Source organism: Phocoena phocoena, chromosome 3 (genome assembly GCF_963924675.1).
Source record: "Phocoena phocoena chromosome 3, mPhoPho1.1, whole genome shotgun sequence".
NCBI lineage: Eukaryota > Metazoa > Chordata > Mammalia > Artiodactyla > Phocoenidae > Phocoena > Phocoena phocoena.
Genome location: NC_089221.1, coordinates 116,675,609 through 116,698,771, shown reverse-complemented (window position 1 = coordinate 116,698,771; position 23,163 = coordinate 116,675,609). Strand labels below are relative to the sequence as shown.

The 23,163-nt window shown below is 49.4% G+C and overlaps 1 protein-coding gene across 2 annotated transcripts in view; it reads left to right on the top strand.

Annotated features, from left to right (window-relative positions):
* The window catches only part of SIL1 (SIL1 nucleotide exchange factor), a 242,943-nt gene extending 220,926 nt beyond the window's left edge, over positions 1–22,017 (top strand). Inside the window, exons 8-10 of one of the 2 annotated variants that reach the window (XM_065874745.1) lie at positions 16,861–16,957; positions 17,402–17,566; positions 21,491–22,017. In XM_065874745.1, coding sequence (XP_065730817.1) covers positions 16,861–16,957; positions 17,402–17,566; positions 21,491–21,847 — 619 coding nt within the window. In that variant the 3' untranslated portion in view covers positions 21,848–22,017. The remainder of the gene's footprint in view (positions 1–16,860; positions 16,958–17,401; positions 17,567–21,490) is intronic. The other variant, XM_065874746.1, reaches the window with a different exon arrangement.
* The last annotated feature ends 1,146 nt before the right edge of the window (positions 22,018–23,163 follow it).

Below are 23,163 nucleotides of genomic sequence, written 5' to 3'. Positions count from 1 at the left end.
GCCTGATGAAGTTGGGCCCAGGGATGGGGAGTGGTGGGGGGAGGACACTCCAGGCAAGAGACAGTAGTGAACATTGAATATTTGAGTTGAGAAATTCGTTGCAGGAGGAGGTCCATTTTTTGGTCCTTATATGGGGTCATTTTCAGCAGATTCCTGAATGGAAGCACTGAGGCTACTTTACTGATTCCTCAGTGCCTGGGAGACGACCTGTATGTAGCTAGATAGGCTTCTGTGTGGAGGCACTTTGGTCAGAGGCTCTGTGTTCTACTGCCTCATCCTCCAAGGTACCACAGTCCAGGGCTGGGGTCTGCTACCCTGGGTTGAGGACTCCTTCCCCCGCCCACCCACCTGCCTCTGGCCCAAGCCCACATAAATGGTCTTCTGACTTGGATATGGGCCCAGGTTGGAGCTCATTATAGCCTTGTGGCTGGGCCCTCCATTTTTCCTTCCAGGTAAGACCTGGCAGGCATCAAAGACTGCCAGGAACACCCCACAGGCCTTCTCCTTTAATGATCTTGCTCCCGCCCTCAGTCTGCATGGCCTCCTTAGCCAAGCTTTTCTCACCAGAGCCTCTGGTGACTTTTCACAAGCTTTTCCTCATTCCAACAAGCAGGATTCAGTGACTAATTGCTGGTATTTTTTTCCTCAAGACTATTTATATAGACTGTCATGTTGGGGGTGGGGGAGAGCAGGCTTAGGCTTGGGGGGAGTGATGTTTCCTGCTACTGCCATCATTAGACGGAGGCCCATGTGGCATTGATAGCCACGCTTTGTCTTTATTCTTGTATTTTTTGTCGTTTCGACATTTGGTTCTTTGAACATCTAACATCCCTCTTATGCTTCTCATCTCCTACAGAAGATTGTTGTATTTTGTCCCCACTGAAGCTGCGTTTTTCTTTTGTCAGATTTCTCACTTTCTTCTTTATTGTATTTTGATCAGTGTGGCCATGTAGGTCTGGGTTTTATTGGGAGCTTTTCATCTTCTTGGCGGTGGCCCTCGGGGCCTGGGTCTTCTTGCAAAAGCTGGGCTCTGCCTTAGGCCCCTGAAGCAGGCCTTTCCTGGCCAGGGCTGGACAGCCCAGCCTGTCATCTGTCCATGGACACTCTAGCCTAGTAGTTCTCAAGTTTAAGCATGCGTCAGAGCACCTGGAAGGCTTCTTAAAATACAGGTTGCCAGGACCCTTCCCTCAAGTTTCTGATTCACTAAGTCTAGGTTGGGGCCTAAGAATTTTTACTTCACACTAGTTCCCAGGTAATGCTGATACTGCTGGTCCAGAGACCACACTTTGAAAACCACTGTATTAGTATAATTCCTTCTTTACCTTGAGCCAGTGCCCAGGGTCCTAGGGATGGGAGAATAGTGCGGGACCAGGTTCCTTCTTCTTCATACTGGGTCCAGCTCTCCAAAACTAAATGATGGCAGATGTTGGCAGTGGCATCATAATATTTAAACACTTTTAAAAGCAAGTGCTTTCACTTGCCCTGTATCATTTGATACTCAAAGCAGTTCCCTTGGTTAAGTAGGACAGCTTTTTGACAGATAATAGAAGTAAAGTTCAAATAAGTTAAGGACTCTTTCATAGCCATTCAGCTGGTAGTTTGTGGTATAGCCCCAGTGGAATCCAGGTCTCTTAGCTCCTATTGAGCTTTCAGGCCTCTGCCACTTACTAGCTATGTGACCTTGGGAAAACACGACTTAACTCTCCATGACTCAGTTTATTGATTTGTAAAATGGGGGTAATAATAGTATTTGCCCCATAGAGTTGTTGTGAGGATTATGTGACTTAACATTTGGAAAGCACTTAAGAACTATTAAATGGTGGAACCCCAGAATCCATTCTCCTAATGACTGTGCGGTGCTGCCCTTAGTTTTGCATTTCTATTGTCACAAGAGGCCCAGGAGAATGTACCACTACTCAACAGACAGCATTATCTTGGACAGTCAGGACAGGGCTCACTCACTTTGGAAAGGTCCTTCTCTCTATGGTCTGCACTGAGGGAACTGTGGATGGCATGTGCATCTAGGAGTTCAAGGTAGAGCTGTAGCTGCTGGGCTGGGTCAGTGTGTGAAGTCTAAGACCAGGAAGGCAAGGCAGCCAGGTCATCAGGTCACTCCTCAGGAGCTGCTGCAGTTGAGGCCCTTGAGAACTCAGCCCTGGAGTGGCCCTTCAGGGGTTAGTCTGCAAGGAGGAGAAGCTCAGTCTGCCCTTTCAGTATTTTTCTGTCTTCCTGTCTCTCCTCCACCTTCTGACAGGGGCGTGTATAGAGCTAGCTGGGGTTTTAAGTAGAGGGCTGGTCCTGATAATGCTAATAGTATGCAACCTGTTGAACATTATGTGCCAGGCACAGTTACATTGGATACCTTATTTAATCCTCCCAACGAAATAATTCTCATTTTACAGATGAAGAAGTTTGGGCAAAGATAGTTTAATTACGGTTATACAGAAAGGAGGTCCAAGATTCAAACTCAGGTCTGTCTGGCTCCAGAGCCCGTGGTCTTTACCTTTGTGAAGCTGCCTCCTTGTATTCTACCGTGATGTTTCTCTCTGGGGTGTCATTTTCCCCCTCCCATGGGTGCCTAACCTTGACCTGTTCCCAGTATCCTTTGCTCCTTAGCTTAGTGTCCAGGGTCCAGGACTGTGCAAGTTTTTTATTCACCTTTGTATTTTCTTAGAACTTAACACAAAATCTTATACAGAGGGTGACCATATGTTCTGTTTATGCCTCTTGTCCCAGCGCAGTAATTAATAGTGCTTTTTTTCCACTCTTAAAAGTGTCCCAGTTTGGACAATAAATTATGTGGTCACCCTACTTACACATGACTGGTTCTCCCAACACAGGGACAGTGGCATTTTAATAGGGGACCCTGAAAGACAGAATTATCTTTAAGACTCAAAGAAACAAACCCCAGGTGGTAAAATTTTAAGCACTTTTATAGCCCATTGGGCACGAGGATTTAGACAAAGTTTCTGCTCAGCACCCCACAAACCTACCACAAAGGACTATTTCTAAGACCAGACTTGAGGTCTGTGAGGGTCACAAAGCCAATCAGATTTATCAAGACAAGAGTCCCACTGTGGCTTCATAGAAGTGTCTGACAAGCCAGGCCAGAAAAGGGGAGGAGGTGTAAAAAACTTACACTTTCCCACTTCTCCCAGGCAAAAGAGCCCCAGCCTAGAATTTGGCTGTCCACAAACCCCTTAGCCTTCCTGCAGGAAAGAGCTAACTGGGGTTGGTCTGTTCCTCTGTGCTGAACTCAAGCCCTGGTGGGAGCCTGGGCTCTGTGTCCCAGTGCTTTTTTGTCTCAGGTTCTGCTCATCTCTGGCTCTACCCCTGTACCCTGGACATGGGGCCATGCCCAACCACAGCCTTGGTATGTTCAAGTCACATTCCAGACTGTGCCTTTGCCCCATTTGCAGGCAGCTGAAAACTGCTGTGCATATGTCAGTTCACACTTGAACTGGTTTAATGTTTTTTTCTTTTAAGTTGCAATCTAAAATTCAGCCAGACAGGCTTTAATGAGCACTAAATCGTCAAGCCTTTTGTTTCCCTTCCTATTCAAGCCATAGAGATTTTGTGTTTGATTCAGGAACAATTGCTGAATCTTAAACAAACCATTTACATTTTGACATTAACTATTTTATGAGTGTAACTTTTTCATTGGCATTAGAATGATCGCAACAGAAGGCCTTTTAATTACTTATTAGTAAAAGAGTTAAAAGGGTCTGTGGAAGGTGATTCTTAACATTTTCTTTGAAGAAAAAAAAAGTAGATTTTTATCTGAATTCACTTGGGTAATACATGCGGACTTGTAGCCTTTCTCCTCCTAGCTGAGTGACTTTTGATCTTGTTGAGGTCATTCTTCCTGGACACCCTCCTGGTCAAGTCCTCCATTTTTCAGATTACACCTAATATTGAAGCCACCCTCTTGCACAGTTACTTGTCTAATAGAGTGCCTCTCTGCATGTTTCTGTCGGCTGTTAATTTTGTCTAATAGGGACAAGAACTATTTTCATTCTTTGCTCTGGCCTTAAGATGCTTAGCTGAAGACCCTGTGCACTCTGGGCCCAATCAGCATTTGTCGACCAGCTGACTGGATAAAGAGCCTCAGACAAATAGCATGCTCACAAACGAAACCATCCATCATTCTGTCTCCAGAAGCTGTGAGTAATTGGGGGTTTTCTCCAGTGTTTGAAGATCTCCACAGAATGGGAGGTCTTCACTTTCCTTTTAGGCCCCCATTCCAGTGTCTGATGAGTCAGGTGTAAAGGCTTTGGGCAAGACCAGGCCTCCCAGGTTTGTTTCTGCATCAGGGAAGCTCTGTGTCCTTCTTAACCTGGAGGAGACCTGGTGAGCCCTGAGCCTGGCTGGGGAGTCAGCAGACCCCACTCTGTTCGATTTTCTCCTCTGTTACAGTGTGACAGAAGTGGCTAGGAGCAGGAAACCCATGCTCACTCAAGCCATGAGATCAGCCACATGAAATGGCGCTGGCCAAGGAAGCCATGTTGACCCATCCCCATGGAAAACCAGGAGCCTGGGTGCTGTTCTTGTATCTCAGAACTAGAACTAATTGTTCGCAAAGATCTTTCCAAATACCAATGATGCAGACTATTTGGATGGTTCACCATATTGTTCACCATATTTAAACTGTCAGAAACCTTAAATATCTAAGCAGAACCCTAGCAAACAAAGGATATTTTGGGGACTTGTTATGTATGTTGCACAGCAGAGAGACTTGTAGTCTATACTACTTCCAAATCCTGGAAATGAAGCATTTCAATGTTGTCATTTTCTGCTATAGACCATCCCACGGTTGTTGCCTTTCCTTTTGCTATTGAGAGATGGCTCATTCGTAAACATTTCTACAGTTGTGTAGCAAAAGCAAAATAGGCCTTGCTTGATTCCATTGGCTCTGATTGAGGAGATGAGGAGGTTGGAAGGAAAAGTGAGTGATTTCCTAGCACACGTCTCAGAACTCCTGAGAGCAAGATTTGAGTGAGTAAGGAAGCTCCTTCCTGAGCCACTAAAGGCCTATTGAGAAGGTGTATTGCCTACAGCTTGGAACAAGGATTGGCCAGGTGATTTCCGTGGGGCCCTCATACCCTGCTGGACCAGCCTGCTCTGCTCTCCCTCAGCCTTTGGCACCTAGGGGGATAGTTTTACCTCTAGCTAGTATAGAAGACCCAAACTAACACCCTCTCTGTGTTCTCTAATAAACTAGATAAATCTCACTGTGAAAAATCTCCCATACGTTTTAGCCTGAATTTTCTTCTCCTTAACCTTGTTGACCCCACCTTGCTTCCCTCAAACTGTCTGAGACAATTACTGGGAGATGTTTGTTGAATAATTATAGGCCACAGATAATTTCTCTTTAGCTCTCTGTCTTCCATGTTCCCCACTCTGTGGCCTCCCTTTAGCCAGTTCTAATTAGCTTCTTTGATCCTTTCTCCCTGTCTCTCCCTCTAGCTTGTTAACTACATTTCTCCCCCATGAATTCTTCCTGTACTGGCTTTGCCTATCTAGCCAGAGGAGCTGAGAATGAGAATGTAGGGCCACTCAGTGGGAGGTGGTACATTCTTCTTTGTCCCCTACCACAGGTAACCCCTCCCACTTCTGAGAAGCCTGAAAACCCAGGCACTCTGCCTTTCTTAGCAGAAAGGTAAAAACAGTAATTTTCATTAAAGAGTATAATGTGTTACGATAAAAACAACTATTATTTGAATGCTTGGTGTTTGTCAGGAAGTCTGCTAATCTCTATATATTATCACACTTCATCCCCACAGCAATCTCATGAGATAAATATTATTAATCCCATTTTATAGATGAAGAAACTGAGGTCCAAAGAAGTTTAGTAACATATTGCAGTCATACAGCTTGAAAATGCTGGAACTAGGACTTGAACTCAGGTCTCTCTGACTCCAGAGCAGCTCTTACTCAGTAGTTTGCTTACTGAGTTTGGACTTTACGGTAAAACAAAAGTCCAGATCACTGGCTCTTAGCCCACCAAAAAACAGACACACCCTGGGATAAGATGTCAGCTATTTACCCTCAGTGTAGAAGAGGCTTTTTTTGTTTAACATCTTTATTGGAGTATAATTGCTTTACAATGTTGTGTTAGTTTCTGCTGTATAACAAAGTGAATCAGCTATACATAAACATATATCCCCATATATCCTCCCTCTTGTGTCTCCCTCCCACCCTCCCTATCCCACCCCTCTAGGTGGTCACAAAGCACTGAGCTGATCTCCCTGTGCTATGCGGCTGCTTCCCACTAGCCATCTATTTTACATTTGGCAGTGTATATATGTCCATGCCACTCTCTCACTTTGTCCCAACTTACCCTTCCCCCTCCCCACGTCCTCAAGTCCATTCTCTACTTCTGCGTCTTTATTCCTGTCCTGCCCCTAGGTTCTTCAGAACCAGTTTTGTTTTTTTTTTAAGATTCCATATATATGTGTTAGCATACGGTATTTGTTTTTCTCTTTCTGACTTACTTCACTCTGTATGACAGTCAGAAGAGGCTTTTTGAATTGAGATTATAAAACTTGGTGCAATAGCAAGTTGGTGTGGTGCTATAGGTCTTTTGGGAAACCTCTTTCTGCAGAAAACAAGACTCTCATCAATTCTTGAATTGCTTTAATTCTTAACTCACTTTTCTGACAGTTTTATCTCTCAAAAGATTAAGGAAAAGGGCTTCACTGAAAATGTATTCTGAGCATCACGAAGGATTTGTTTGGTGAAGTGAAGGTGTTGGAAACTTTAACAGAAAGTGGCTGTGTTTGGAGAAGCCAAGGGAAATGCAGAACTCTGAGTTTTGGAGAAAGCAGATTTTAGAAGGTCCAGGAAAAAGTAGATATGTTGTTTGGGCAAGAACTTTGAAGGGAAGGATGACTCATAGTCTGAACAATGAAATGCGCTTAAGATAGTCACAAGTGATTACTGCAAGGAACAGAGAGGAGACACCTAAACAGACCAACAAGGCCACATGGGGAGCTCTTAGAGTTGAGCTTTTGTCTGAGAGATGATAAAGGGACCTATAACTGAGGACAAAGGTGTAGATCTCTGAGAACACTGTCAGGAATACTAGGTGGGTGGAACCTGGGATGCTTAGAACAAAGAACCTGCCTGAGCAGTTACTGTTCAGAGTGAGAGGAATGGCAGGGAAGGCGTTGGGCCCGCTGCTTCAGTCAGGTGATTCAGTGTAGCAGATGACAGGGTATCACCGTCCTCTCTTCTATTTTGCCTCTAACTTCTCTTTTAAGAAGAATGGCCGTCCCTCCAGAAAGAGTAAAACAAACATGGCTAAGAAGAACTTCAGCCCAAAAGTGTGAGGAAGGAGAAGAGCCACTTGCTTCTTAAAATTAGTTAGGGTCTGAAACATCAAATGAAAACTTAATGATATCATCATGAGACCTGTGCATGTGAATGTTTAAGCATCACTGAGAGAGGAGTAAGGAGGCAGGATGGTAACTGTTTTGCTTTTCAAAATAACAAGGCAAGTTATTGAGACTTCATTTTTGGGCATTTCTAAAGAGAGGTGATCTCTTGGAGCTAGTGTGGGTTCCATGAAAATAGACTGATTTAAAGCTTAATATCCCTTCCTTCCTCCTGCCCTTCCTTCTACAGAATAGTACAACCATCTTACGCGTACCACTTGATGACTTTTTTGAAGTGAACATACCCATGTAACTACCACTCGAGTCAAGAAATAGGGTTTTAACAGCACCCCAGAAGACTCTCATGCTCCCTTCTAATTCTAATTTCTTTTTTCAGGAAGATTTGCCAACCTAGATTAGACCGCTGTTATAGACAAAGAGGGAATCTGCATTTCAGAAGCATTTGTCAGAATCTCATGATAATCAAATAGATCAGATAGAGAAATTGATGATCAAGTAGCTACAAATCCGCATGTCTTTAACAATCAGACCTAATAAAGGTTTGTTTATAAGTGGTTAAGTGTCAGCAGAGCCTTCACTGTAGTGATGTGCCAAAGAGATCATGTCAGACTCTGCCTGTCCAACCTGCATTCAGGTTCTCATGTGAGGGCATGGGGGCAGATGACACAGATTCGGAAGGGATAACCAACATGTTAGACAGACAGAATGAAGATCCAGAAGAATAGTGACAGGCTAGGACGAAGGGCCCAGGTAGCAAAGCAACATTTAAAATTTTGTTATTATTCGATTTTTAATTTTATAAATAACCCATATTTGTGGTTTTGTTTTGTTTTGTTTTTTTAAAAAGTCTTACCACACACGAACAAAAGTATGGTGTCAGTCTACCGAATCATTTGTAACTTGTTTTTTACCTTCTCTACTTGTATTCAGGGCCATTTTGGAGAACACTTGACTCATCAGAGGGTGATATGAACAGCCTGCAGGGATTTGACCTAGGCAGGCCCAGTGTTGAGTCAGTTTTGTGACACTACTGCCAAAAACCCAGATGTGCCTCAGGTATTAGGGGCAGATGACCTTGGGTCAGCGTGGCTGGGCCCACTGAACTCTGGAGGGGTTGGCACAGGGGGAGTCCTGTGGATAGGTGTGAATACCACCTCTGCAGGGATTCGTCAGTACATGGGGCAGTGTCCCATAGAGCATTGTCAAGAAGGCAAAGGATTTCAGGAGTCACATGAAGAATGACTGCTGGATCCCATGAGGCTAGATTTGTGAGAGGGGATCTTTCTCTGGGCATTTGGCTTCTAAGGTTCAGAAGGGCTGACCTGTCAGGGCAGGTTCAGATGACTCTTTCTACTTTGAGAGGGCAGATTCGGACCAGTGGATATAAGCTTCATGAAAGCAGATTTTAGCTCGGTAACAGAAGACGTTTTTCTAGCAATTGGAAGAGTTTAAAGCTAACGTAAGGATGAGTCTCCCTACTGCTGTAATCTTCAACCTTGCAGCCAGTTATCAGACATGCTGTACTGGATAAAAGGTTGGACATTGGATCTAGTTATCCCAAATGCTGGTTCTCAGATCAGTGCCAGGCCTCCTGGTAAGGCTCATGTGAAGCATTTGTGAAAAATCAGGTGTTTGAGCCCTATCTTCTGAGGCTGTGATTCAGTATGTGTAGGGTAAGGGTTAGAATCTGTTAGAATTTTCAGAAAGTGCCCGAAGTGCTCCTTGGAGAAATGGCTTATTCCACAGCAGGTGCAGGAAAAGTACTATATCTTGTACAAGAACATCTTGTGCCAAAAAGTATGGAGGTGCTCAAAGAATGATGGAAATGTGTCAAAAAGACACAGAAACCAACATGAAAATGCTCTTTTTTTTTCAGATTTAATCAGATATATTTTACATAATCGTAGAACTGGATTATAACCCATAGATTAAATAAGAATCCATACTGATATAAATGAATGAATAAGTAAGGAAGAAGGAAAACTTCTTTTAGGTAGAGTGCCAACAAATACAGATAGAAGCAATGATGGAGTTTGAATATCATCCTTTGACAAACATCATGGTATTAATTATTTTAAATAAGAATTACTGATGAATGCCAGAACTAATGGGTGAAAGTTTGATGAGGAACAGGCTGTCTTCATATCTTAAAGAGCCTCCTCACAAAATATTTATCAATTCGAAAGGGACAAATAATGTCTTTATAGTGGAGAAATCTGGCAGACACCACCATGATCAAGTAATCAAAGTGAACACAGCCACTTGTGAGCCTGAATGACATCATGTGCCTCCTGATATGATGCACCGAGAAAGACAAGACATTGCTTTTGTGGCATTCTTGCCAACCTACACTACCTGAGTCTAATCAGGAAAAAACATCAAGTTCAGGCTGAGGGACATTCTACAACTGGCCTGTACTCTTCAAAACTGTCAATGTAAAAAAAAAACCAAAAAATGAAAAACTGTCAATGTAGTGAAAGATAAAGACAGGCTAAGGAAGGGTGTGTCAAGGTTAAAGGAGATTCAAAGACATGCTTCTCAATTCATCAGGTAAGTCCTGGATTGGACCTTGGACCAAAATTATTTTTCTAAAAAGTATATTATTGGGACAGTCGGCAAAATCTGAATATCTATAGATCATGTATCAATGTTAATTTCCTGATTTTGATAACTGTACTGTGGTTATGTTCTTAGGAAATACACACTTGATACATTTACAGGTAAAGTGGCATCAGATCTGCAACTTACTCTCAAATATTTCAGAAAAAATGTATAAACATACAGAGAGAAAATGAGAAAGCAAATGTAGTAAAATGTTAACAGGTGACTCTTGATAGGAGTCTTTTTTTATTTTGCAACTTTTCTGTAGGTTATTTTTCTGTATAATTCTCTGTAGTAGTTTTTAAGTGCCCAGTCTGAAATGATTTAAGGGAGGGGGGAAATGCCCAAGGTGATTATGATGCAGAGCTATGTTTGAGAGCTACCAGATGTCAAGAAGATTCTTCAGTGCCCCTTCCTCTGAGGCCCCTTTGTCTCTCCAGAGGTAGGAAGATTATCATTCTGTGTGTTTGTGTCTGGAAAGAGGTTCTAGAGATACTGTTGTGAGCTTTATCATTGTGGTGAACTGTGGGTGTCCCACATTTGCTTAAATGACTGGCATCTGGTTGGGGACTGTATTTGAATGGGTCCAGTGATTCTCCTTCTTTTCTCTAGTGTCCAGATAGAACTTCTGAGGGGCCTAATGCGGTTCCCACCACAGTTAGGTGGTATGAAGCTTGTAATAGGCTGGATGTTTTGTTTCTCCTGGGGGCTTCACTTTCATGTGGAAGAGTTGTACGTGGCATTTATTTTTTTGGTGAACCTATTCTGTTTTCATTTAAGTTGGTAACTGTCCACATCTTGATTAACAGATGCTTAACCCTATTAATCCCTAGATGGCAGGCTACTATAGATCCCAAATGAACCTATTTCAGTCCTTGTGTTTCACAGGTGATGAAGGCCACACGCTAGGGCACAAACAGGATGAGGCCATCGGAGAAGGGATCTTTCTCTCTGGGCAAGAAGATGAGCATGCACAGTGTCACCAGTCAGGATCACAGATGATTAAGCCTGCGGTGTGCCCCCTTTCCCTGCTGCACAGCATCTTCGCAGAGAGCATTTCAGAACAATGGTAGCTTTTTCTTCTGTTATGAAGACAGAAGAAATAATAATTGTCCTACTTAGAAATATTGCAGGGACTCATGAGAGGGCACATACCCCATGTGTCTCATGTCCCCAGTGTGCCGTGGACAAGCCTGATATCTAGGTTTGGACTGAAACTCCGGATGACACAGGCTCTGCACCAGGGGTTTCACCTTAGTATTTCCTCAGCCCCCGTCGAACCAGTCAACCTAATCCTTATTTCCCGTCCTGAAACTCTGCCTTTTTGTTTTTCTCCTTTTCCACTGATTCAAACTCCCTTTTTAGCCCTTGTTGTTTTGATTCACCTGTGCACAGGATTTCTGTGCATTTCCTGTTTCTGTGCACACACCCTGGTGCCAGCAGTGCCTGCTTCATGGCCCTGTGCATTGCAGAGGACCCCACACTGAAAAGGGCCTGTATTTGATTTAATGCTCTGCCCTCACCATCTTGAAATTCCTAATAGCTTTAAGAACAACTAAATGTTCACATTTTCATGAACATTATGTAGTGAGTCCTGAGTGACAGGGAAGGAGGAGGGCAGCTTCTGAATCTGAAGTGGGCAGCATTCTCATGAGCCCCCCGGCCACCCTGAGATCAGCTCCACCACCTCCTCAATGCCCCCTAGACACTTGCTCAGCTTGGTTAGCTGAAATATGACCTCTGACCCTTGGCATATTGCCCACATCAGTCACCCTGACCCAGAGCGTTTGGTTTCTGCAAATACAATCACTTCCATTTCTGCGTGCACCCCACCCGCCCCCCGCCTTCAAGATTAACAGAGTAGCAGCTGCTGCCATCCCTCTGCACACAGACAGCTGACTCGCCCGCTGATTGTGAACATCCCAGTAATCCAAGTGCTAATGGTATTTATTCAGTCCAGCCATCTTAGCCCTGAACAAGGTTTATTCTCATTTATCTCATTGGAGACGAGCTACGTCCTTAATATCCTTCTGTTGACTTTGAGCACACCAGCGCCACTGATGTCGCTGAGAGGCGTTCCAGGCCCCTGCCCTTCCAACTCACTCACATCCCCAGCTGTCAGGACACCTATCTTCCAGCCAGCAAGACACCCCTACCCCCACCCTCAGGCGTGGGCCACAGCTCCAGTCCTGAGTCTGTAGGCTAGGAGGGGGATGAGGCCAGCATACATGTGCCTGGGGCATCTGGGGTGAATAAAAGCAGTGTTCTCAAGGATATGGTCTGGCCTCTTTGTGTAGCAAACCCACTATAATTATAATCTTTCAGTCACAATGTATTGTCTAGCATTTTGGCACTCGTTAGCTATTCTATCTTTAACTCAAGGTAGTTTTAGCTCTGCCTCACAGGTGAAGAAACTGAAGTGAAGGGACTTGCCCAAGGTCATCAGCCATTGTTTACAGGATTCTCACCAAGAGTTCTCCAGACTTTCACCCTGGCACATTCTGTAGACCTCACTCTGAGCTATTTTGGGTATTTCTTCCCCCAAAACATAGCAGTGAGCATTCAGAGCCCAAGGCTGAGCTGCCTGGAGAGAGAGAGGGGTTCTGACAGCATGTTGGTGTCTGCCCCTCTAGGGCAGATTGCTCAAGAAAAGCCCTTCTCTGCTGTCCCTGCCTGGATGGACTGAGTGCCATCTGGAAATGCTAGCCTGGTTTTTCCTACCCTCCTGATGTGTTTCCTCAGCCTCTTTGACTGGGTGGTGCTAAAAGGCTTTTTCTGAAGCCTGGCTTCCATGTGCTAAGTCTGCTTTGAACCTTGAAGCTGGGGCCTGGTAGGAGTAGTGGGTGGACCATCAAGGACTCACTTGGGCCCCATTACCGTACCATCCAGCCAGCTTGTATGGAACCCCTGATGTGTCCGTGGAGCCACTGAAGCCCTGAAGCCTGGGGTAGAGCTCAGAGTTACGTGAGTTCCCTCATTTAAGCTAGTCAGGGTGTGGGCCCAGGGCTGCTAAGGCTGCACTTGGCCCCACTCAGCCATAGGCCCACATTTGGCCCATGGTCCTGCTCTACTTACCCAAGTTTTCAGGACTCTGCTGCAGGTGAAAAAGTAAATTCATTGCCTTATGAAAGTGATTTTCACAAGTGGCAAAAGGCACCAGGCTTTCCCTTTTTCTCTCTGGTTTACTTCTCCTGTGTTTGAGTTCTATTCTTTCCTGCTCTAAATGGCTTCCCTCCATGGGGATGGTTTGGGTTGGGATGGGACCTGGCTGCTATTGGCATGGCTATAGGTGCTTCTGGCTTACAGCAACCTACCTACCTTGTGAAGAAGAGAACTTCTTTGTCCTGACTCCAGTGTAGAAGACTGAAAAGCTCTGATTGCCAGTCCTCGGCAACCAACGGAGGGCCTGGTGGGGGGCAGATATGATGAGCCAGTATTGGGCCATAAGCACTCCCTGCGGGGTTGGGACCTGCCCCCTCAGGACCACAAGGAGTGGAAGAGACAGCCATCAGTGGAAGGGAAGAAAGGGGTGTCAGTGCCTGGTGAGGAAGAAAGGATGCTGGGCAGATACCGACACACACCACGTAACAGTCGGCCTGACCTGGAATTGTGAGCTATGCCTGGCTCAGAGTGTCCCTCCAGCTCATCTCCCACCCTGGGGTCACTGTCCTGAGGCAGGCCCTTCTCCTGGGCCCTCTCTTGTGTCTGTATGCCCTAGAAGTGCTTGTTTCCAACTCCCCATTTTGCCTTGCGTGTGTCGAGGAAGGAGAAGCAGGAGCAGGTTCCACTTGCTGGGCAGGGTATGAGTCCTGTGTCTCTTCATCCTCAGTCGCAGCCTGACCTGCCCTTGTGTCAGGAGTCAGCTGCACTCCTCAGCCCTGTTTTCTGTGATTCTTCAGGGCAGCCTTCCACTGAATGGTCTGCTTGCCTCTCTGTACATGCTCATGCTGTTCCCTGAGCACATGCCTGTCGTCTGGTGCACAGGCTGTCTTCCTCATTTGTACTCCAGTCTTCTGCAGTCTCTCTTCTTCCAGGCAGCCCTCCTGGCTCTTCCAGAGCAGACATTCTTTCTCTGAACCCCCACAGACCTTAGGTTCAGAGCCACCTGGTACGGCCTAAAAGTTACATAGCCGTTCATTTATTCACTCTGAAACCTGTAAGTAGAATACGGCGGTGTGGTGTCTCTCCTATGTGTGGAGTCTGGCTTGTTGAGTGTTGAGTGGCAGAGAACAGGCTGAGTGTCCCCAAGGATCTGTTCTGCACATGGGGCTTCTCTGAGCAACTGCCTGGACAGTGCCTTGCCTCTAGATCTTTCCTAGGACAGTGCTTTCTGGCCCTTTCTAACTCACATTGGGGCTCTGATAGACAAAATGCTGGGGAAGCCATATATCTTCTTGGCTTTTGGCATCTTTTGTTTACTCCCATTGGCTTATTCTTTCTCTGGAGGATCCTAGGAATTTGCCTACACAGTATGTGCCCTCCCCTTTTGCCCCTGGTAGTTTGTTTTCTTGTTTGTGCTGTGGTTCCCTTTGGGGTTTGAGTCTTCTCTCCCCTTCTGCCAGGTGAAACCTGGGTGGGCAGAGTCCCAGTATTATTCATGTCTCTCCCCTCTCCCAGTACTGCCCAAGTTAGTGACAGGGCTGCTACTCTGGGAGCTGCTTAGGCTGGGTCTCCTTGGAGACCCCTCTGCTCCTGAGCTCTGAGCTTGTCTTTCAGGGTTAGCCAGGTGATTGTTTCTGGGTCTTGTTCTCAGCAGATCTGTAGACAAGGATGAAGCTTCACATGACGTCTTTGGAGGGCCTTGTCTGTGCCGCTCTGCAGGCCCACTGGGGATGGGGCTCCTAGGTGCTGTTCCCTGAGGCTGATGAGATGTTGGGCCTCACAGCCCCCCTTCCTTGGGAGACTGTGTTTGACGTTTGTGTGAATTTCTCAGCGTGGTCGACTTCTTTTCCTAGACCCTGCCTGTTGTGGGTGAGCGTTCCTCAGACACGTGACGGCAGAGACAGCCCTAATTAACTCACGCTTTGATGAAGCAGCTGCCTTTCTCAAGTTGGGGGAGCAGGGGGCAGGGAAGAGGCTCAGCTCCATAATCGCTGCATTGGCGCCCACCTGCCTATCTGGAGAGGAGCTGTCAGCCTTCTTCCCCAGGGACCCCAGTGCATCTCCAGGCTGCTCCTCAGACACAAGTGAAGTTGCAGTGGGAAAGGCCGGCACCCACCCTGCGCATCCTTTTGCAGAGAAGATGCAGAGGGATGCAGGCGCCTCCCATTTTACAGCAGGAAAACTGGCTCCATGTGCTAAGTCTGCTTCGAACCTTGAAGCTGGGGCCCGGTAGGAGTAGTGGGTGGACCATCAAGGACTCACTTGGGCCCCATTACCGTACCATCCAGCCAGCTTGTATGGGGTGCCTGCTGTGTGCCAGGCCCTCTCCTGTGAGCAGCAGTGTGCTCTCTCTCTTGTTACCTGCCTCTCCTTTTCTCTGGGTTTTGGATCAGGAATCGACTCTCTGATTTGTCTGTACTCTGCCTTACTCTCCAAGATGTTCTGAGGGCCCCCTGCTAAGATTGTGGGTTAGGAGAAACAGGTGCTTTTTGGGTCTCCAGGGTACTTTGTGGTGGCCATGCTAAGATAAGGCAGCCAGGGCCCAGAAGAGACTGGGTGCCCTCTGTGTGCTTGCTGTCTGGGTGAGGGTGACAGCCACTGTCTCACCTCTGGTCCAGCCTCTCCCCTTGCTGCTGGTCTCAGGCCTTTTTACATGCCTGCCACCTTTCTTTTCTGAGGCCTCATAAGCTGCTGATGAAGGAATCTTGACCTTCGAAGGCCTAACTACACAGATCCCCGCGCTTGGCACTTGCTCCTTAATGCATCATCAGTTTGATCTTAGAAAGTAAGGGGTTCCCAGCCATGTCCCTGTCTGGCACCCTGCCCTAGAGGAGGTCTCACCCTCCAGGACCCCCATCCTTTCATCCATGAGCGCTTTGCCTGAAATATTTGTTTAAAGCTCATCACTCTTTCTCTAGCCCAGAATGGGGACTGGCGTTCCAGAGGCAGCTCTGGGTTCTTTGTGTTTCAGTGTTGCCCGTTTGTTGGTTGATACAGTCAGTCATGGTTGTACACATATGTTGCTTCATTCACTCCTTACTGTCCAGGGCCCTACGCCATGGCAGACCCTGTCCTGGGTGCTGAGATACGGGGACAATCATAGTAGCTGCTTTCACATAGTGGAGAGTCCAACAGAGAGGCAGCTGGGTTAGGATCTACTCAGGGATGCAAAGGCTCCCTGGATGTTGTTCTTTCTGCTTGCCTTCCTCCCATAAGTGTTTACTCTATACTGTCTGTGTGCTCCACCCAGGAGGAGAGAGAGAGGAAGGGGTCCCTGGCCCTGGAGCTACACACCCTGAAGGGAACAGATCGTTAGTGATTCCCCCAGAGTGTGATGCACCTGGGATCATGGAAGGGGGAAGCACGTAAGGCTGGCTTGAGGAGCGTGGAGGAAGGCTTTCCATAGGAGGGACACTGAAGTAGCATCTTCAGCATCAGAGGGATCTTAAAATGGTAGCGGTGATTTCCATTCCCAGATCGCCCCAGCCCATTGGCTGATAGGGAGTGGACACTGGCCTGGGGCCCTTGGCCCTGCTGTCTGTGCCATAGGCCATTGTACCCAGGTGGACCTACACCAGTTTGTTTCTGTTCCCCAGATAAGTTCTAGCTTGTCCAGAGTGGGAACACCCCCTGTGCACCTTGTTCCTCCCCAGGGATGGCTGCTGTGGTGGTAGCCCTCTTACCTGGGTTGGGCCCAGGGGCGTGCCCCCAAGTTGGTGAGTAGGTGTAAAGTCCTGCTTTCCTGTGCTTCCCCCTCCAGCAACCCAAAGGTCCAGGTGGAGGCCATTGAGGGAGGAGCCTTGCAGAAGTTGCTGGTCGTTCTGGCCACAGAGCAGTCTCTCACTGCAAAGAAGAAGGTGCGTTTCTGCTGCCTTTTTCCCGCCCAGACCCCAGCACACCCGTGGAGGCTAAAAGACAAGGGTCCCTTTCCGGGTTGTACACGTCACCCTTGGGGGCCTGAGTGGCCATCCGCTGGGTGGCGTAGGGGGAGAGGTCCCCTTCACCTAAAGCAGCACAGCAGTATGTGAGGCATCCGGAGCCCTGCTCCCACGGTGCAGTCTCAGGTTCAACACCCTGGTGTCCTGCCCTGGGCCTCCGTTTGTCCACTGGGTGGTGTTGAAGGTGTCTGATATCTCTCCTGGCTCTCACAGCCCTGGGTACTGGGGTGAGCTATACCCAAGGGTGGTGGTTGGGGCCAGGAAGAATGGGAGCTGGGCTGGGGTAGCTGGGGTACCTCCGGGTGCTTGCCCCAAGGCCTAGTTTCTGTGGCCCCTCACCCATCTGGATCTGTGCCTCCCCAGGTTCTGTTTGCCCTGTGCTCCTTACTGCGACACTTCCCCTATGCCCAGCAGCAGTTCCTGAAGCTGGGGGGACTGCAGGTGCTGAGGAGTCTGGTCCAGGAGAAGGGCATGGAGGTGCTGGCCGTGCGCGTGGTCACTCTGCTCTACGACCTGGTCACTGAGAAGGTGAGTGCCCAGGCCTGTCCTGCCTCCCGTGCACTTTGCTTTGTGTTTGTTTCTGGCCATTTGACCCTCCCCACTCCCCATATCTTCCATCCATTCCCTACATCCTCATAGCTGAGTGTCCTGAGCAAACATGCCAGCCCTGAGCTGGGCTGACAGGGATGCTATGGAGCCCAGGATTTCTGAGATGTCAGGGCAGATGTCCTGTGGGAAGTGACTGCTGAGCTAAAACCTGAGGGCTGGTGAAGAGTGGGAGGGGAGGAGGGGGCACTGGCAGTGGTCAGGGGTCAGCATGATGAAGGGTCAGTGTGACCAGAAGCCAGAAACAGCCAGGATCAGCCCTTCATGGAATAAAAGGTCATTTGGCTGAAACCTGGGGTGCGGGTGACCAGGAGCAGCTGTGTCTGGGAGCCATCACAGTAGCCAGGAGACTGAGGAGCCAGGGGCTGGAATGATGCTGAATCTTAAGATTCTAGAAACCTGGAGGTGCCTCCTCTGGGAGCTTTGGCTCTGGGCAGGGGCTCAGACTGGCTGCCACTGAAGGACCCAGGGACCCACGGGCTTGCCATCTGGGAGGAGACTTGGTCCCCAGTCCACTTTGGTGTTTTTGAGCCTGAGAAGTGTCTTAATTAAGGAGAGGGTAAAACCAGCCAGGGCTGATTCTTAATTCAGCTGCTGCAGAGAGCATTGGCAGGGTTTTCTCAGCTGCCTCTCTGGGGCCACACTCTCCCTACAGCCAACTGCGGATTAGTGGAGCAGGGCTGGGCAGCCGCTGGAAACCACTTCTGAATGTTGGAGGAAGAGGGGCCCAGCCCTTCCTCCCTGGCCCTCCCCTGCGCACCCCTCCCGCCAGGCCTCAGGCCAAGGATCAGGGTTGTCTGTTGCTGCATTTCTCTCCACCTGTTGGCTTTTGTGTGTGTGTACTCACTCACTCTGTCTCTCTTGTCCTGTCTTGTCTTTCAGCCTCTCTCTCTCTCTCTCTCCCCCTCTCCCCCTTTCTCTTCCTCCACCCCTCTAAGCTGCAGAAACCCTGTTTCTCAGAACAGCAGGCAGCCATGTGGTCCTCACGTCCAATTAATAGGGCCAGGGCACAGCTGACATCCTGGGAGTGGGCCAGCAAGCCAGGGGAAGGACATGGACACAGGCTTGGCATTTCCCGGGAGAAACCTATCACTTTGCCCTTGTGACTTGGGTGTCTCTTTGCTGCCCCCAGCCCTGGCGTAGCGGGCACTGTGACTTTGCTTCATCCCTGGAGAGCTACCACTGGCAGTCTCACCAAGGCTGCCCTGGTGAGAGGCAGGCCCCTGAGTCAGCTGGCCCCGGAGCCGACCTTTGAGGCTTTGGGGTGCTGTGAATATCAGGGAGGGAGTGGCGTCTCTCTGCAAACAGTATGGAGACAGCCATCCTCCTACAGGTGGAGGACCGTGGAGGAGTTTCAGCCAGAGAGTGTTAGAACAGATGGCAGCCATACTTTACGCTTGAGGCAGTCAGGGCTTCTTGTTCTTATGGTTTCTCAGAGAGAATAAAGAGCTAGTCAAACTAGCCAAACCCATCTGGGGATGGGTCCAGAGCTGCCTGAAGGTAGAGGTGTGACAGGTTGCCAACCAGGGGGTGCCATGCACCTTGAGGGCATCTTTGGTGTCGGGAGGTAGCAGCTGAAGGCAGAATTCCCATGAGAGTGTGGGACCACCTCTCAGATTGTTAGGGTCCTTGGCACACCGGCTTACCCCTTCTGTGGTCTGCCAGACCCCAGGCATTTCTTCTTCTGTCCCTTGGCTCTTGGTGGGCCCTCCACTAAGAAACTATGCCCTGACATCTGGGCTCCTGCAGAGCTGGGATGCCCTCCTGTGGTCATGAGCCCACGTCCTCTCGTGCCTTCTTGGAGCTGAAGGGCCGCAGGGGTGACCTGCCCGCTGGTTCCTTCCACAGGTGTTGACTGGGTATCTGCCCTGCCAGTGCTGTGCCAGCCCCATGGTCCCTGCCCTCCTGGTGCTTTCAGGCAGACATTTATCAGAGAATCTCCTAGAGCATGTAGGCCCTGGAGGCTTATGATCAGGGCCCTAACCTCTTCTGGGGAGTCAAAGGAGGTGCTGAGTGAGAGAAATGAGGGGTGAGTCAAGTTGACTGTGGAGTCAGTGTTGGGTGAGAGGGTGCCTGGAAGTGGGAGCTGCACGTACATAGATCCTGGGGGAGAGTTGGTGTGACGGGTGCCAGAGTGAGGGCATGTGTGGGGAGGAGCCCAAGTGCAGGCAGGGCCAGATCCTGAAGAGCCTCCAAGTCCCAGGGAAGGGAGTCAGTCTTTATCATCAGAAATGCCAAGTTGTGAAGGGTTTGGGGCTGTGTCATTGTCTGCTGTCAGAGGACTGGAGGATGCAGGCTGGGAGCGGGAGGCAGGAGACTGCAAAAGTGCAGTGAGGAGCAGCGCCCATGGGGCAGAGAGCTGGGAGGACTGGGATGTGTTTGGAGGTGGAGCTGGCAGGACTTGGGAGTAGGTTAGGAAAGGACTACTCCATCCCTCTCAGCCTTTTCTGTCCCAGGATGCTGACCCCCCTCCTCCCCTGCTTCCTCTGCCAGCTCCAACAAGCGCCACAGCCATCAGGTTCTCCACTGTGGCCCCTGATCTTTTTCTGGGCTTCCCTCTTGCCTTCCCTGTCATCTGCATGCCTCATCCTCCCCTGGAGTTAGGGCAGTGATTTCTTCTTTCTTCTTGCAAGTACATTTAGTACAACCAGTATGGGACATCTCTACCCATTGCCGACCCTCCATCTCTGCATAGCCTTCCTCTGACATTTGAAATAAGTTGGTAGACTCCTGGTGGCTAGCCGTGATCGTATAGTGATTAGTACTCTGCATTGCGAAATAAGTTGGTAACTTGTCGGGTTTCAGGTGTTTCCTCCGGCAGCCTGGCAGGATCGGTTCCCGCCATATTCTGATGGGGCTGGGTTTCTGCACTTACCAGACACAGGCCATGCCTGTGACTTCCTGCCCAAACTTTCCTCAACTCCCCAGGCCCTCAGCATAATGGCCAGGGACGCCCAGGGCTCCAAGCATTCTGGGCCCCAGCCTGGCCCTCGTGCCCCATCGACCATAACAGCCTGCTGGTCTTCAAACATGAGGTGGGCCCAGGCCTATTGTTGCAACCCTCCTGTGTCTGTGAACCCTACACCCTTATCCCCTTGGTCAACTCCCACAAGTCCCTCAAGGCTCAGGGACTTGCCAGCCTCCTCTGTCGCCCGTGCCCTAACTCCTGTGAGGGAGTGGATCTGTAGTTGTGGTGATGGTGATATGATGCTGCTGCTGGTACAGCTAACGTTTGTTGATGGCGAAGCTCACATTGTGGGTGTGCTCTCTGTGCTGGGCACTGGCTGCATGGTCACTGTCCCACTGAGTTCTCCCAACAGTCCTGAAGGGGTTACGTCCTCTCCTCCATATAAGAGATGATGGCATTGGGTCTCAGGGAGGCAAAGTGCTAGCCCAAGGTCATTCCGTCATTCAGCTGTCAGTGGTGGAGCAGGAATTTGAATCCAGACTGTCTGCCTCCACACCACCCTGCTGGATGAAATGTATCATGATATTTAGGACTTATTGAGTTAATTTTTAATCTCCTGATAGATCCTGAGCTCCTTGAGGGCAGGGACCATGTCTCCATCTTGGTTTCTCCAGCACCTGGCACATTACACAGTTGTTTTTGATGAGTGGATGGATGGACAGATGGGTGGACATATGGATGAGCTGGAGAGCATGTGTGAAGCTATGAGTCCAGTTGGCCTTCTCCCATGAAGGGCCTTTGAGGCCCAAGGGGAAGGAGGAAGAGGGTGCAGACTCATGGGTCAGCCATGTGCCTTCGAGTCTAAAAGGCAGGGCTGACTGCTCTCTGTGTGTTCTTTCCCCTTCCCACACCCTGGCCCCTGGCCGTGTGGATGGCAGATGTTTGCTGAGGAGGAGGCCGAGCTGATGCGGGAGACGTCCCCAGAGAAGCTGCAGCAGTACCGCCAGGTGCACCTCCTGCCAGGCCTTCAGGAACAGGGCTGGTGCGAGATCACTGCCCACCTCCTGGCACTGCCAGAGCACGATGCCCGTGAAAAGGTGCTACAAACGCTGGGTGCCCTCCTGGCCACCTGTCGGGACCGCTACCGTCAGGACTCGCAGCTCAACAGGACGCTGGTCATCCTCCAGGCTGAGTACCAGGCACTGGCTGCCCTGGAGCTCCAGGATGGCGAGGATGAGGGCTACTTCTGGGAACTCCTGGGCTCTATCAACAGCTTGCTGAAGGAGCTAAGATGAGGCTGCCCCTGACACTGGGACTAGACTGGGATGCTGCTAGTGAGGCTGAGGGGCACCAGCTGGGGTGGGCTTTTCAGGGGATACCAGCTAGGAGGGAGGACTTCCCCACTGGAGCCTGGGCATCGTCTGGGCAGTGCTGGCCTGGCCATTAAATGGAAGCATGAAGGCCATTGTCTGTCTGTTTACTGTGTGTCTGTGCAGACTGGGCACAGTGCTTTGGTGGTCTTTGGGTGATAGCGCCCTGAGGTCCCCTGGTGACGTGCTGGGTGGTCAGTCCAGGGCATCCAGTAACAGGCCCCGTGGGAAGGGTCTGGGCCCAGGAGTTGGAAAACCCCAGTTGGGACCCAGCTCCTTACCAGCCAATGAGTGGCTCTGTGACTTTGGGAAGTCATTTAACTTCCCTGAGGCTGTTTCCTCATCTGTCAAAGGGGAATGCTGTTAAATGAGAGAAAACATACATAAAGCACTACACCAGTGCCTGGCACTCGTGCTTGTCACCTCCTCACCCAGCTATGTCAGGAGGTCTGGGTAATCATCTCACTGCCCCCTTCATCCTGTGCCTACATATTAGTTTCAAGGCCACTGGCACTGGCAGAAGCCTGAGGGCATCTCCACACGCAGGGATGCCGTGTCAGCCCAGGCAGCTGATGGGCGAGGCTGGAGCTTTTGGTGCTGGGGCCTGGGTGGTGGGACTGCGGTGGCTGCGTGCCCTCTGGAGGCCTTTGGGTGTAGGCCTAACTCTGGGAGAGGAGTAATCTCGATAAAGCTGGTAGTGGGAGCCCAGGCCTGCCAGGCCCACCTGACGGGGCAGAGGTGCTTCTCTGTGCCCTTGCCCCTCTTCTGTGTCCGTGGTGATCTGCACTGAGCTGGAGGAGGCGGCCTTGGAGGCAGGGGCAGCCGAGCCTGACAAGTCGCTGCTCCCACCCCAGAGAAGTTGGGAGCCTGCTGCAGGTTGCCATGGCAACCCCTGCTCTGGGCTTTCCTGATTTGGATTCTGGTGCGTTTGTTTTTCTGCCTTTCCCAATGCACCAGAGGCTCACTCCTGCTGCTCAGGCAGCCCCTCCCAGCCTCCATGTAGAAGTCTCCCCATCCTGGCCTTGCATGTAGAAATCTCAGCTTCACTGAGCTGAGGAGAAATTGAGGCCCAGAGAAACCTGGGGCAAGTTGGTGGCTTCCTTCCCTGCAGTCTCTTTGCTCGGCCTCAGACCCTCTCCTGCCCACCTCATGCCACAACACACAGGAAGCCTGGGAGTGCTGCTGGCTGCAGAGAGCTCTCCCAGGAGGGTGGGAGGAAAGCAGGAGTCTGTTGAGCCGGG